Source organism: Haliotis rufescens, unplaced genomic scaffold (assembly GCF_023055435.1).
Source record: "Haliotis rufescens isolate VD_foot unplaced genomic scaffold, xgHalRufe1.0.p SCAF_18, whole genome shotgun sequence".
NCBI classification, from domain to species: Eukaryota; Metazoa; Mollusca; class Gastropoda; order Lepetellida; family Haliotidae; genus Haliotis; species Haliotis rufescens.
The window spans coordinates 14,542,060-14,559,132 of NW_025963868.1; the positions used below are offsets into that span (position 1 = coordinate 14,542,060).

The 17,073-nt window shown below is 41.2% G+C and overlaps 1 protein-coding gene across 1 annotated transcript; it reads left to right on the top strand.

The window, feature by feature from the left end:
• Positions 1–1,604: 1,604 nt before the first annotated feature.
• On the top strand, positions 1,605–15,889 carry LOC124112965. The gene is made up of 3 exons (XM_046473178.2): positions 1,605–2,006; positions 14,070–14,215; positions 15,206–15,889. Exons 1-3 carry the CDS (start codon positions 1,955–1,957, stop codon positions 15,386–15,388), a joined length of 381 nt encoding a protein of 126 aa, XP_046329134.2. The 5' UTR covers positions 1,605–1,954; the 3' UTR covers positions 15,389–15,889.
• Positions 15,890–17,073: the final 1,184 nt, after the last annotated feature.

Here is a 17,073-nt window from a genome sequence, read left to right on the forward strand (position 1 = left end):
GATGACTATTTGTAAGGGAGTATAGCAGTGTGCACTCAAGCTAACATACCAATTGTACCTGCCTTAAATTAATATGCAGTGCCGTCTCATGTTTAACTCATAGGGAGCGTTGGTGATGCCTTAGTGGTTAAAGCTGAAGGCCCGGGTTTGATTCCCCACAGGGTAAAATGGTGTCCCCCGCCGTGATGAGATATTACTAAAAGCGGCGAACGGAGACATGCATATTTGTTATTTGGTTATTGGGTGGTTGGTTGGTTGTTTTACGCCGCACTAAGCAATATTCCAGCTATATGACGGCGGTCTGTAAATAGGGTTTGGACCAGACAATCCAGTGATTGACATCATGAACATCGATCCACGCAATTGGGATCGATGACATGCATCAACCAAGTCAGTGAGCCTGACCACCCGATCCCGTTAGTCGCCTTTTATGGCAAGCAGGGGTTGCTGAAGACGTATTCTACCTCGGATCTTCACGGGTCCATCAACTGGTATACGGATCGAATCCAGATTCTACCCGATTAAGAGTTGCACGTTCTTATGTCCTTGTATACAACCTGTCACTGGGATCTATAACCCAAAATCTGCCTGGTCGTAATTATTATGCAAAGCGGTGTGAAATCCGACTCAGTGACGTGAGGTGGGGGACCGGCCATTTAAACTTCTTGGAGGGGCCTCGTGTATCTGTCACTGCTTCAAGACAAGCATTCCCTTTCTCTGAGAGGAAGTATATCCATGTCCAGCGGACAATTATTAGTTTTTGTCCGCTGACATAAAAAATAACTTCCATACTTTTGGGAATAAGAAGAGACGGTGGTGTAAGTGAGTGAGTGAGTATGGTTTTACGCCGCCTTTAGCAATATTCCAGCAATATCACGACGGGAGACACCAGAAATGGGCTTCAAACATCGTACCCATGTCGGGAATCGAACCCGGGCCTTCGGCATGACGAGCAAACGCTTTAACCACTAGGCTACCGGACCGCCTACGAGACCAGTTATAAAACTTGGACCGACTTGTTTGTTTGAGGGCGGTCTGTAAATAATCGAATCTGGACCAGAAAATCTAGTGATTGACACCACGAGCATCTTCCTACGCAGTTGGGATACAACGACATGCATCAACCAAATCAGTGAGTCTAACCACTCGATCCTGTTAGTCGCCTCCTGAAGACTTATTGTATCCCGGATCTTCACGGGTGTTGCAATTTCGAAAAAGACAACTTACTTTTCAATTTAGTTCGCAGTCGCACCAAAATTGTCAAAATATTCACACACAACTGTTATATCGCTGTGAAACAAACTTCACTCACTCACTTATACATAACAGATAAGAGTAGCTTTTGTTGTCTTTATAGATCTAATTCACGACCAATAACTCTACGTAAACCTTAAGAGAGTACAATATCATGCGCGACTCTGCTTATCACTACAGTTCATGAACCCATACGCCCTTTCTATTGAAAGTGATTTCTAAAGAAACCTTACATACATACTGCCTCTCTGTGTAACTTTCGTTGTTATTGACGATAAAACCTCCCACTTCTTGCTGGAGAAAGTGATATATATATCACCCGTGTGACGTCACGCACGCGAGCACGTGATGTCCTGTTTGTCAATCTCAATTATGACGCGACGATTTGTGGGTCAAGTTGCCGATAAAGAAACGAACTGGACAACGAGAGGTTGTCAATGTCTGACAGTTTGCTGTGTTGACTTGCCTTCGTAAAGGGCTGGAAACTTAAGACACATCTGATTGGCATACATTTCATGAACACACGAAATAGATAAGATCGTCCACTACTAACAGGATTTACAAACGAAAGGCGTGCGTGACAAGTTCGATCACTTTCGGTGTACATTTCATTTCACTTATAATCTGTCAGAGGTTGCCCGTTGAACTGAAGAATGTGGATTGAAACATACGGAGTATAATCTGGACTACATTTTACAGAATGAATTTCATATATGTTGGATTAATGACGTCACTCCTTACAACCTTACCAGGTAGGTGTGCCATGTAGTTTATACAGCGAAATAGACAAGTAACTTTTCCCGATAGAATAGAAATATAAATGCATGCGTTGTTTCAAATATGTTGTTTGTTTGGTTATTAGTTTGATTGTTGTTACAACCACCAATATTCCAGCTATATGACGGCGGTCTGTAAATAGAAGAGTCTGGGCCAGACAATGCAGTGATTGACAGAGTGAGCTTCGATCTTCGCAATTAGGATACGATGACATGCATCAACTAAGTCAGCGAGCCTGACCACTCGGTCCCGTTGTCGCCTCTTAAGACAATTCAAACAAGTCAAATCATCAGTTTCATTACTTTTGTTTCAAAGTCCTCTCCAGCTTTCTTATAAACAGCCGGGTAAAAGACAGTATACACCAGAAACATGGACTTGACCACACAATTACACACGTTATCAGTATACACCAGAAACATGGACTTGACCACACAATTACACACGTTATCAGTGTACACCAGAAACATGGACTTGACCACACAAATACACACGTTATCAGTGTACACCAGAAACATGGACTTGACCACACAATTACACACGTTATCAGTATACACCAGAAACATGGACTTGACCACACAACTACACACGTTATCAGTATACACCAGAAACATGGACTTGACCACACAACTACACACGTTATCAGTATACACCAGAAACATGGACTTGACCACACAATTACACACGTTATCAGTATACACCAGAAACATGGACTTGACCACACAACTACACACGTTATCAGTATGCACCAGAAACATGGACTTGACCACACAACTACACACGTTATCAGTATACACCAGAAACATGTACTTGACCACACAATTACACACGTTATCAGTATACACCAGAAACATGGACTTGACCACACAAGTACACACGTTATCAGTATACACCAGAAACATGGACTTGACCACACAATTACACACGTTATCAGTATACACCAGAAACATGGACTTGACCACACAATTACACACGTTATCAGTATACACCAGAAACATGGACTTGACCACACAATTACACACGTTATCACTATACACCAGAAACATGGACTTGACCACACAACTACACACGTTATCAGTATACACCAGAAACATGGACTTGACCACACAATTACACACGTTATCAGTATACACCAGAAACATGGACTTGACCACACAACTACACACGTTATCAGTATACACCAGAAACATGGACTTGACCACACAATTACACACGTTATCAGTATACACCAGAAACATGGACTTGACCACACAACTACACACGTTATCAGTATACACCAGAAACATGGACTTGACCACACAATTACACACGTTATCAGTATACACCAGAAACATGGACTTGACCACACAAGTACACACGTTATCAGTATACACCAGAAACATGGACTTGACCACACAACTACACACGTTATCAGTATACACCAGAAACATGGACTTGACCACACAACTACACACGTTATCAGTATACACCAGAAACATGGACTTGACCACAAAATTACACACGTTATCAGTGTACACCAGAAACATGGACTTGACCACACAATTACACACGTTATCAGTGTACACCAGAAACATGGACTTGACCACACAATTACACACGTTATCAGTATACACCAGAAACATGGACTTGACCACACAATTACACACGTTATCAGTATACACCAGAAACATGGACTTGACCACACAATTACACACGTTATCAGTGTCCACCAGAAACATGGACTTGACCACACAATTACACACGTTATCAGTATACACCAGAAACATGGACTTGACCACACAATTACACACGTTATCAGTATACACCAGAAACATGGACTTGACCACACAACTACACACGTTATCAGTATACACCAGAAACATGGACTTGACCACACAACTACACACGTTATCAGTGTACACCAGAAACATGGACTTGACCACACAATTTCACACGTTATCAGTGTACACCAGAAACATGGACTTGACCACACAATTACACACGTTATCAGTGTACACCAGAAACATGGACTTGACCACACAATTACACACGTTATCAGCATACACGAGAAACATGGACTTGACCACACAATTACACACGTTATCAGTATACACCAGAAACATGGACTTGACCACACAATTACACACGTTATCAGTATACACCAGAAACATGGACTTGACCACACAATTACACACGTTATCAGTATACACCAGAAACATGGACTTGACCACACAACTACACACGTTATCAGTATACACCAGAAACATGGACTTGACCACACAATTACCACGTTATCAGTATACACTAGAAACATGGACTTGACCACACAACTACACACGTTATCAGTATACACCAGAAACATGGACTTGACCACACAATTACACACGTTATCAGTATACACCAGAAACATGGACTTGACCACACAACTACACACGTTATCAGTATACACCAGAAACATGGACTTGACCACACAATTACACACGTTATCAGTATACACCAGAAACATGGACTTGACCACACAACTACACACGTTATCAGTATACACCAGAAACATGGACTTGACCACACAATTACCACGTTATCAGTATACACTAGAAACATGGACTTGACCACACAACTACACACGTTATCAGTATACACCAGAAACATGGACTTGACCACACAATTACACACGTTATCAGTATACACCAGAAACATGGACTTGACCACACAACTACACACGTTATCAGTATACACCAGAAACATGGACTTGACCACACAATTACACACGTTATCAGTATACACCAGAAACATGGACTTGACCACACAACTACACACGTTATCAGTATACACCAGAAACATGGACTTGACCACACAATTACACACGTTATCAGTATACACCAGAAACATGGACTTGACCACACAAGTACACACGTTATCAGTATACACCAGAAACATGGACTTGACCACACAACTACACACGTTATCAGTATACACCAGAAACATGGACTTGACCACACAACTACACACGTTATCAGTATACACCAGAAACATGGACTTGACCACAAAATTACACACGTTATCAGTGTACACCAGAAACATGGACTTGACCACACAATTACACACGTTATCAGTGTACACCAGAAACATGGACTTGACCACACAATTACACACGTTATCAGTATACACCAGAAACATGGACTTGACCACACAATTACACACGTTATCAGTATACACCAGAAACATGGACTTGACCACACAATTACACACGTTATCAGTATACACCAGAAACATGGACTTGACCACACAACTACACACGTTATCAGTATACACCAGAAACATGGACTTGACCACACAACTACACACGTTATCAGTGTACACCAGAAACATGGACTTGACCACACAATTACACACGTTATCAGTGTACACCAGAAACATGGACTTGACCACACAATTACACACGTTATCAGTGTACACCAGAAACATGGACTTGACCACACAACTACACACGTTATCAGTGTACACCAGAAACATGGACTTGACCACACAACTACACACGTTATCAGTGTACACCAGAAACATGGACTTGACCACACAATTACACACGTTATCAGCATACACGAGAAACATGGACTTGACCACACAATTACACACGTTATCAGTATACACCAGAAACATGGACTTGACCACACAATTACACACGTTATCAGTATACACCAGAAACATGGACTTGACCACACAATTACACACGTTATCAGTATACACCAGAAACATGGACTTGACCACACAACTACACACGTTATCAGTATACACCAGAAACATGGACTTGACCACACAATTACCACGTTATCAGTATACACTAGAAACATGGACTTGACCACACAACTACACACGTTATCAGTATACACCAGAAACATGGACTTGACCACACAATTACACACGTTATCAGTATACACCAGAAACATGGACTTGACCACACAATTACACACGTTATCAGTATACACCAGAAACATGGACTTGACTACACAATTACACACGTTATCAGTATACACCAGAAACATGGACTTGACCACACAACTACACACGTTATCAGTATACACCAGAAACATGGACTTGACCACACAACTACACACGTTATCAGTATACACCAGAAACATGGACTTGACCACACAACTACACACGTTATCAGTATACACCAGAAACATGGACTTGACCACACAACTACACACGTTATCAGTATACACCAGAAACATGGACTTGACCACACAACTACACACGTTATCAGTATACACCAGAAACATGGACTTGACCACACAACTACACACGTTATCAGTGTACACCAGAAACATGAACTTGACCACACAATTACACACGTTATCAGTGTACACCAGAAACATGGACTTGACCACACAATTACCACGTTATCAGTATACACTAGAAACATGGACTTGACCACACAACTACACACGTTATCAGTATACACCAGAAACATGGACTTGACCACACAACTACACAAGTTATCAGTATACACCAGAAACATGGACTTGACCACACAATTACGCACGTTATCAGTATACACCAGAAACATGGACTTGACCACACAATTACACACGTTATCAGTATACACCAGAAACATGGACTTGACCACACAACTACACACGTTATCAGTATACACCAGAAACATGGACTTGACCACACAATTACACACGTTATCAGTATACACCAGAAACATGGACTTGACCACACAATTACACACGTTATCAGTATACACCAGAAACATGGACTTGACCACACAACTACACACGTTATCAGTATACACCAGAAACATGGACTTGACCACACAACTACACACGTTATCAGTGTACACCAGAAACATGGACTTGACCACGCAACTACACACGTTATCAGTGTACACCAGAAACATGGACTTGACCACACAACTACACACGTTATCAGTGTACACCAGAAACATGGACTTGACCACACAACTACACACGTTATCAGTATACACCAGAAACATGGACTTGACCACACAATTACACACGTTATCAGTATACACCAGAAACATGGACTTGACCACACAACTACACGCGTTATCAGTGTACACCAGAAACATGGACTTGACCACACAATTACACACGTTATCAGTATACACCAGAAACATGGACTTGACCACACAACTACACACGTTATCAGTATACACCAGAAACATGGACTTGACCACACAACTACACACGTTATCAGTATACACCAGAAACATGGACTTGACTACACAACTACACACGTTATCAGTATACACCAGAAACATGGACTTGACCACACAACTACACACGTTATCAGTATACACCAGAAACATGGACTTGACCACACAACTACACACGTTATCAGTGTACACCAGAAACATGAACTTGACCACACAATTACACACGTTATCAGTGTACACCAGAAACATGGACTTGACCACACAATTACCACGTTATCAGTATACACTAGAAACATGGACTTGACCACACAACTACACACGTTATCAGTATACACCAGAAACATGGACTTGACCACACAACTACACAAGTTATCAGTATACACCAGAAACATGGACTTGACCACACAATTACGCACGTTATCAGTATACACCAGAAACATGGACTTGACCACACAATTACACACGTTATCAGTATACACCAGAAACATGGACTTGACCACACAACTACACACGTTATCAGTATACACCAGAAACATGGACTTGACCACACAATTACACACGTTATCAGTATACACCAGAAACATGGACTTGACCACACAATTACACACGTTATCAGTATACACCAGAAACATGGACTTGACCACACAACTACACACGTTATCAGTATACACCAGAAACATGGACTTGACCACACAACTACACACGTTATCAGTGTACACCAGAAACATGGACTTGACCACGCAACTACACACGTTATCAGTGTACACCAGAAACATGGACTTGACCACACAACTACACACGTTATCAGTGTACACCAGAAACATGGACTTGACCACACAACTACACACGTTATCAGTATACACCAGAAACATGGACTTGACCACACAATTACACACGTTATCAGTATACACCAGAAACATGGACTTGACCACACAACTACACGCGTTATCAGTGTACACCAGAAACATGGACTTGACCACACAACTACACACGTTATCAGTGTACACCAGAAACATGGACTTGACCACACAACTACACACGTTATCAGTATACACCAGAAACATGGACTTGACCACACAATTACACACGTTATCAGTATACACCAGAAACATGGACTTGACCACACAACTACCCGCGTTATCAGTGTACACCAGAAACATGGACTTGACCACACAACTACACACGTTATCAGTGTACACCAGAAACATGGACTTGACCACACAACTACACACGTTATCAGTGTACACCAGAAACATGGACTTGACCACACAATTACACACGTTATCAGTGTACACCAGAAACATGGACTTGACCACACAACTACACACGTTATCAGTATACACCAGAAACATGGACTTGACCACACAACTACACACGTTATCAGTCTACACCAGAAACATGGACTTGACCACACAATTACACACGTTATCAGTGTACACCAGAAACATGGACTTGACCACACAATTACACACGTTATCAGTGTACACCAGAAACATGGACTTGACCACACAACTACACACGTTATCAGTATACACCAGAAACATGGACTTGACCACACAATTGCACACGTTATCAGTATACACCAGAAACATGGACTTGACCACACAACTACACACGTTATCAGTATACACCAGAAACATGGACTTGACCACACAATTACACACGTTATCAGTGTACACCAGAAACATGGACTTGACCACACAATTACACACGTTATCAGTATACACCAGAAACATGGACTTGACCACACAATTACACACGTTATCAGTATACACCAGAAACATGGACTTGACCACACAATTACACACGTTATCGACACGTTACCAGGATGAAAACAGTCCCCGAAACACTGCAAACTTAGGGTCCAAGACACAACAATCATCCCCGTATCAAATGCAGCACCATCGACTAACCATTTGTCTCGTTTATAGCCACTATTAAAATCGATCTTTATATATCAGGTTTGTTTATGAAATGCAATGTTGAGTTCAAGAAGAGCTTATCGCAAATCATTTTCAATATATCACATTTTAATATATCAGTATATCTATCCTTAATCCAGCTACAGTACTATACATATATGTCGCTTCAAAGCTCATGTCTAAAACCAATAGTAATATTTACTGAATATTTTCACTGAAAAAGATATATGTATGTCCGTCGGTAATAGTTGTGTTACTATAAGTAGGCCCTATGAGTTGATAAATACCACATCGACAATATGTTGACAAATATGCCAGCACAAAATGGAAGGTTAGTGCGTACATATGTAAACAATTATATTTGTGATTTTGTAATCACATTTCTAACCAGTGACGATTGTGATACAATATTTCGTTGTTATTTTCTATATTATGTCTGTCAGCCATGTATTCTAAGTGCACGCACACACTATTTGTGTTATTCGTTGCTGGGATGGGTGTACAACAAGACTTGGCCATGGAGATTTGAAAGCGTGGAATGTAATCGGCGAACGACATCTTGTCTTGTAGACGTACATGGGTCTCCGCTGACACTACATCCTGTGTACGTACAGTAAACCACGGTTATAACGAACACGCTTATAACGAACTGACGGATATAACGAACTTACTTTTTGGTCCCGACTATTTGCTGTAGTTATGCTGTATATATGCTTATAACAAACAACGGTTATAACGAACTAAAATTAGTAGTCCCTTTTAGTTCGTTATAGCCGTAGTTTACTGTAGCATGTGATAGAGAGCATATATTTTCACTGATAATGTTCTAATACTTTCTGGTGTCCCGGGCCGTGATATTGCTGGAATACTGCTTAAAGTAGAGTAGAACTTCACTCACCCACCCACTGACCAACCCACTCAAATATATGTCAATCTCAGTTTTTTTATGTATTTTTTGTTTCTTTGGTTCTTTGTTGTTTAACGCCGTACTCAGCAATGTTCCAGCTATATGACGGCGGTCTGTAAATAATCGAGTCTGGACCAAACATATAATACCACTCATTATCACGTTGATACCAGGTTTGTTTGTTTGTTTGCTGTTTAACGCCGCACTCCAGCTATGTGACGGTGGTCTGTAAATAATCCATTCTGGACAAGACAATCCAGTGATTGACATCATGAACATCGATCCATGCAATTGGGATCGATGACATGCATCAACCAAGTCAGCGAGACTGACCACCCGATCCCGTTAGTCGCCTTTTACGACAAGCATAGTCGCCTTTTACGGCAAGCATTGGTTGCTGAAGACGATAATTAACATGATACTCAAGTTTCTGTCATAAACATGGAATCCTTATTAAAAAGATAACCTTTTTACAGTGAAACCTCGTTGATCAGAAAGAGACCGTTCCAGTTAGAATCGTCAGGGTTACATCCCATTATATTATTAATTGTTACAGTGTAATGTCCAATACAAACAAACTAGGCGATTCTAACAGTAGTATCTTAGCATGATGTCTGTCGTATTATATTACATCACGTGATCACATACATTGCAGTCTAGAAGTTCGAATCAAGACTGTCGTCATTTTTGTCAGGATCTGGTTGATATGCTCTTTTTATAATGAAAACCTTTAAGTCGACTTGAGAGGCTCTTATATATAATTTGAAACTTATCACCAGGTCCTGATTTATGATGATTTCAACATTACGTCATTCGCCTGTGATGACTGTAAATAATTGACAGTTGATTGACAGGTGTGCAATAAGCAAAACAGGCGGCTGGGCCTAAGCACGTCGCGGAGTTTATCAACACGATATTGCATATTGTAAAGATTTGTTCAAGGAGTCAGACTGTCGACTGAGTGCTACAATTAGTGTATGAATAGACTTAGTGAACTGGAAATGTGTCTGTAGAATTCTAACTAGACTAACGTCTAGTCTCTGATAGGAAACTAGTTTACAGAAAAAAACCGTTGTTAAATTATCTTAATACAATATATTAAAAAGGAACCCAGAGACTCTTCATTTTCAAACTGCAGTAATCTAGACTTGCCAAATATTATAAACTTGCATGGGCTGCATTAGATATATTTGTTTCAGGGTCTGTGTGAAAGACTAATGCTTAACTTTAATAAAAGTGACATATTTACTCAAGGTCATTTTAGATTTACTATATTCAAAATGTGTTAAGTCTTCTGTATATTAATTAGTTATATCGATATTAACTACTATGATCTGGTTTGAGTGAGTGAGTGAGTATGGTTGAACGACGCTTTTTGCAATATTCCGACAGGCTACTCCACCGGCCCAGGTACCAAGGAAAGATTAACGAGTCCGACATGGCAGTATAGCAGTAAATATGTACTCTGGTAGTGGACAATAATAAATAATAAATTCTATGTCATACTCGACCCGTGAAGATCCGGGGTAGAATAGGTCTTCAGCAACCCATGCTTGCTGTAAAGGGCGCACATGCTTATCGTAAGAGGCGACTAACGGGCTCGGGTGGTCAATCTCGCTGACTTGATTGATGCATGTCATCGATCCCAATTGCGTGGATCGATGCTCATGATATCAATCACTGGATTGTCTGGTCCAGACTCGATTATTTACAGATCGCCGTCATATAGCTGGAATATTGCTGAATGCGGCGTTTAACAACAACACACAATGTTATACTCACGTAATACGTAATATATCACAGAGAAGGTACTTAAAAACGAAAATTACGTAATTATTTTCAATACTACGTCTTGTAGTATAATACTATTATGGGGTTGACATTTTCGCCAGTTTTGATCTTGTCCACTTAAAGGGAGACTCCGTGCGCCTGCGCCTATTTCCAGTCTAAAGGCGAGGAGAGGTGAAATGGGGTTTAACGTGGCGTTCTAGATTCTTGTGCGTGTGTATGTGTGTGTGTGTGTGTGTGTGTGTGTGTGTGTGTGTGTGTGTGTGTGTGTGTGTGTGTGTAAAGTCGGTTTGATAGTGCTAGCCCACAGAGGTAATGATTCTGTAGTGTAACATGAAAACCCCACTCAGACACAGTATACTGACTCCGAGCCGACCAGTCCTTGTTTAGCCCCTTTATGTCGAGCATCAGGCAGGGTAACAAGAAGTACAATCTTTTAGATTCAGACTATATCATGAGCATGTGTTTTTGAATCTGTAACATATAATGATGATACCAGGTGTTCGCGAAAAGGTGAGGGGCCTATCCTGCCCAAACGGTGGCACCCATCACAAACACATGCAATGGCAAGTCAACTGTTAACCTGAAAAACGCGGTACAAGTCAGAAAAGGGAATTGCATCAGACATATTTCTTGTCAGTGAGTGTTCAGGGGACTTGGATCCGACAAGCTACTATATGCTATGGCTGGAATATTGACTGGGTATAGTTCCCGTTTAATTCTGTAATCGGAGTGATCTGCATGCTAGAGCACGGACCCTCCGAGTGTTCGTGACGGGATCAGATTACGCTGTTGAGGAAACACAACTTTAGTGGTGTTCTACATATTCATGACATCACGGTATAAACAATGAGAATTAAAAACATAGACATGTTTTCGAATCAAGTAATAAAGACGTGTTGTTTTGGGCGTTGGTGTGAATCTGCTGATGCATATAACCATGTTCCCTAAGTACAGCTGAAGTGAAATGGGTTTTAACGTCGCGTCCAAGATTATTGCCCTTGTATAGCGACGTGTGTGTGTGTGTGTGTGTGTGTGTGTGTGTGTGTGTGTGTGTGTGTGTGTGTGTGTGTGTGTGTCGCTGATTGTACTAGTCCGGACTGATGCCAATTTATAGTGCTAGCACATTGAGGTACCATGCCGCAGTTTAACATGAATACCCCACTCAGACACAGTATACTGACCCCGAGCCGAACAATCCTTGACAGGGTAACAACAAGTACCATCTTTTAACGTCTTTTGGTATGAGTTTCCACTCTCCTGTCAGAAGCTCTATCCACTACACCAGGAGGGGTCTCTCTGAGTATAGGGGGGAGTAATGGGGGGCGGGGGGGGGGACGTGAACAACACGAGCAAGGCAATGGTGCTGACAAACCTAGAAACATAAACAGGGCCAATCGGGGTTCGAACCCACGATCATAATTTGTAAGGAACGCAGTGCCTTAGTCGACTTGGCCCCTGCTCCAGCTGAATATCTCAGGAAGCTCACGTCACCCATCAGAATAAAAGTCAAAACAAAAATCAGTGGCATACTTTCCGTCTATTCAGTTGCCTACTTGAAGTGAGTGGTGAGTGAGTGAGTTTTACGCCGTTTTAAGTAATATTTCAGCAATATCACGGCGGGGGACACCAGAAATGGGCTTCACACATTGTACCCATGTCGGGAATAAAACATGGGTCTTCGGCGTGACGAGCGAACCCTTTAACCACTAGGCTACCCGACCACCCCGCCTTCTTGAATCTGCCTTGTGATTCTCTAACACCCGTGGGTATTCGGGGTAAGAATGTAGGCCCTCAGCTACCCATGCTTGTTGTAAGAGGCGATTAAATGGATCGGGTGGACAGACTCTGTGACATGGTTGGTTGAACAGCACTCCAAGTGCCGGGCTCAAAGCACATGATGTCAATCACTGGTTTGTCTAGTCCATACTCGATTTTTTACAGACCGACGCCATAAACCTGGAATATTGAGTGTGGCGATAAAAAAAACAAAATATATCTTTGGCGACATTCCTATTCTACACATTCCCAAACAACCAGTGTATAATATATAATATACATTCTATTATGATACTGCCCCTGAACTCATTCGCGACCCTAGCTAACATTTCGGTAGTGACGTCACCGACTCTTTATCATCAACTAAGCACAGAATATACTTCGAGCAATTTGATTGGACAGCTACTTTTAGCGTCGTGTCTTTCCGTCCAATCGACGCTACGTTGCACCTGAACTGAACTCTCGTTCTCGATCTATATTTTAGGTGCAGACGGCCTCGACTGTTTCCGGTGTGTCCGCGCATGGACGGTCCGAGAGTGTATGCAGAGTGACCCCATCACGTGCGGCTGGGGTCAGATATGCTACACGACAATAGAGAGAGGGGGCTTCGAGGGCAAAAAATACACAAAGGTACGATTAGTTTGCAAATTAACATTTCTACCGTTAATATTTATCATTGAAATATATAGTATTACGATTGTATCATACGTCCATGTCAGAAAGACGAGATCTGATTGGTCCACGTGATCCTGATAAAATACGATGTACGATGTATTTATTCTCAGCGGGCGAATAAATCCCTTATACCCCACCACGAGCAATTTAGGCTGCAGGTGCATTTCTGAGAGGCAGAATAAATCTCTTATACCCCGCTTCGAAGCAAAGAGCCGCACGCTTTTTCCAAGTCAATGGAAGTCACGTGCCATAGCGCAGTTAACCTCAGCTTAAGCGAACAGCTGTTTTCTATCAATTTTGAATTCGTTTGAATTGTTTTACAATGTCATATTAAAACATGTCTGTAAGATTAATTCGTTGTAACAGGATAACTTGGGGTACATTGGGGTTTTATGCGACAAGCATATTCGCCTTTTATGGCAAGCAAGGTTTGCTGACCTATTCTAACCCGGATGCTCGGGGGTTTAACAAGTGTTTAATGCATGTAAAACGACAAGAAAGTTCCAAATGACGCGTAGAACATCAAATAGAGATGCAAAATCATCAAGAAAATTGCATTATTGATTCTTAAGTATTTATATCAACAATCGAAAGCAATATTCCAAGGATGCATATGAGAATGCGTGTACACATCAATGCCCAGTATATTATATTCATTAAAGTGCGTTTGTTATATCAGGACGACACAATTCTGCACATCGAGCAGTGTCGACAAAGACAACAGGGCTCGTATCACGTGTATGGTAGAGGTGACGTCTGTTTTAGGTCTGAAATTTCTGATGGGATAGTGGTATATGTCAAGGTTCGAACTTGGTTTCAACCTGCTTTTTGTGAATTACTTTCGAATACTTGTAGTTTTCTCTATATCTTCCGGGTCGTCATCCATGATGACGTACGCGTTACATTGTTTCGTTTCTTTTACCACTTGACGATGTTGTGTTGCAGGGGTGTATGGATGATAGTCACTGCTACAGTCTACAAAATGTCAACGGCAACTGTGAACAGGATCCGTCCTCCTGTGTTTACTGCTGTGAAGGGGAGTTGTGTAATGCAGCTATGACGTCACTTCCTGTTGGAATTATTTTATATATGTTAACGTCATCATTAAGTGTGTACTTGTGTCGATGACTAATTATTCCAACTGACCAGTTTCCGTCCAAGTCAAAAGCATGTTATAGACCAGTTACTAATGTGTCCTTTACAGTTATTTACATATGTTACATACGCTGAGTTCAAGATAAAAGGGTCTAAGTGATCAGAAACAACGCTTCTGTATGTATTCGTGCTAGGGAATACCCAGGGGTTCCCCAGGAATGAGGAAGTGGTCCGTCAGTGATTACGTCACTTCAAGAATACAGTCTCGTGAAAAACGTTTACACGTCAAATTGTATTCGCGGTATGGTGTAAACTTCACATTAAAAACTATACAATGGAGTTCCGGCAGCCAGCTGTCACCGAAGTTTATATATATCGTATATATGCCAATATCGTTAATATACAATTTGTCCGTGTAATGTAAAGTTAACCCTTGTACATGCTAATATGACCGTATAGGTGTTACCTTGTTGCATGTTTGTATGAGTTTGGGGAAATGGTTTGTTCAAGTCTCAAATAAAACCTTCAAGCACACCTTGTGCGACGCGTCCTTCTCCGTTGTAAGCCTAGTTTTATCAAATCCCCTATTATTTGTTTGTTGTTTGACGCCGCACTCAGCAATATTCCAGCTTTATGACGACGGTCTGTAAATAATCGACTCTGGGCCAGACAATCCAGTGATTGAAATCATGAGCATCGATCCAAGCAATTTGCACAGTCGCCCTTTACGGCAAGCATGGCATGCTGAAGACCTATTCTCTACCTCTATCTTCACGTGGCCCAAAAGGGGCCGTATACTAGTCGTGGTCTTCTTCATTTGACAGTGCAAATGTATAACGAGTGGTCGATCATAATCGGAAAACAAATTCCGAAGTATGAGTGACAGCGCGAGTTTGGTTGAACTGTTTGTTTGATTGCTTGTTGTGTTCGCCACACTAAAAGCAATATTCCAGCTTTTTGACGGCGGTCTGTAAGTAATCGAGTGTCGACCAGACAATCCAGTGATTCACATCATGCGCATCGATACAGGTATTTGGGATACGATGACATGCATCAACCACGTCAGCAAGCCTGACCACCTCTTTCTTTTATTTAAGCCTAGTTTACTGGGGACCTACATTCCCAACCGGGATCCCCGCGGGTGATAAATACATTCACTGTAATGGATGTTTCTGTGAGGATAGAAAGAGACATCCATGATTGGCCACGATTGTCCATCGCATAGCTTAAATATTCCATGTTTAGAAGTTAAATATATGGCGTTAAATATCAAACAAAAATTAAAGTTTATTATTTTGTAATATAGTATCAACTTTAATTTGGGATAAGTTCAAGAAGCCATTTTATTTTCAGTAATAACAGAATGTATTTGTCATCTGTAAACGCTAGTGTTGAAACTATTTAGTCTGCAAACGTTAGTCTTTCGTCTAACGCGCCCTTAACCTCTTAGCTCTTATTCCCAAATATCCCTCATGTCTCTATGAGAATAAATACTTTGCACCAATACATAGCTGTTACTTCGATGGGAATAGAAACGAAAAAGCCTTTCCATAATCATAAGTCATCTCCACTAAAAAAAGAATCAATCGTACAATTCTTACTATAACATGTGTTTGTGTTGGTTGGTTGGTTTTGTTGTTTTATGCCGCACTCAGCAATATTCCAGCTATATGACGGCGGTCTGTAAATAATCGAGTCTGAACCAGACAATCCAGTGA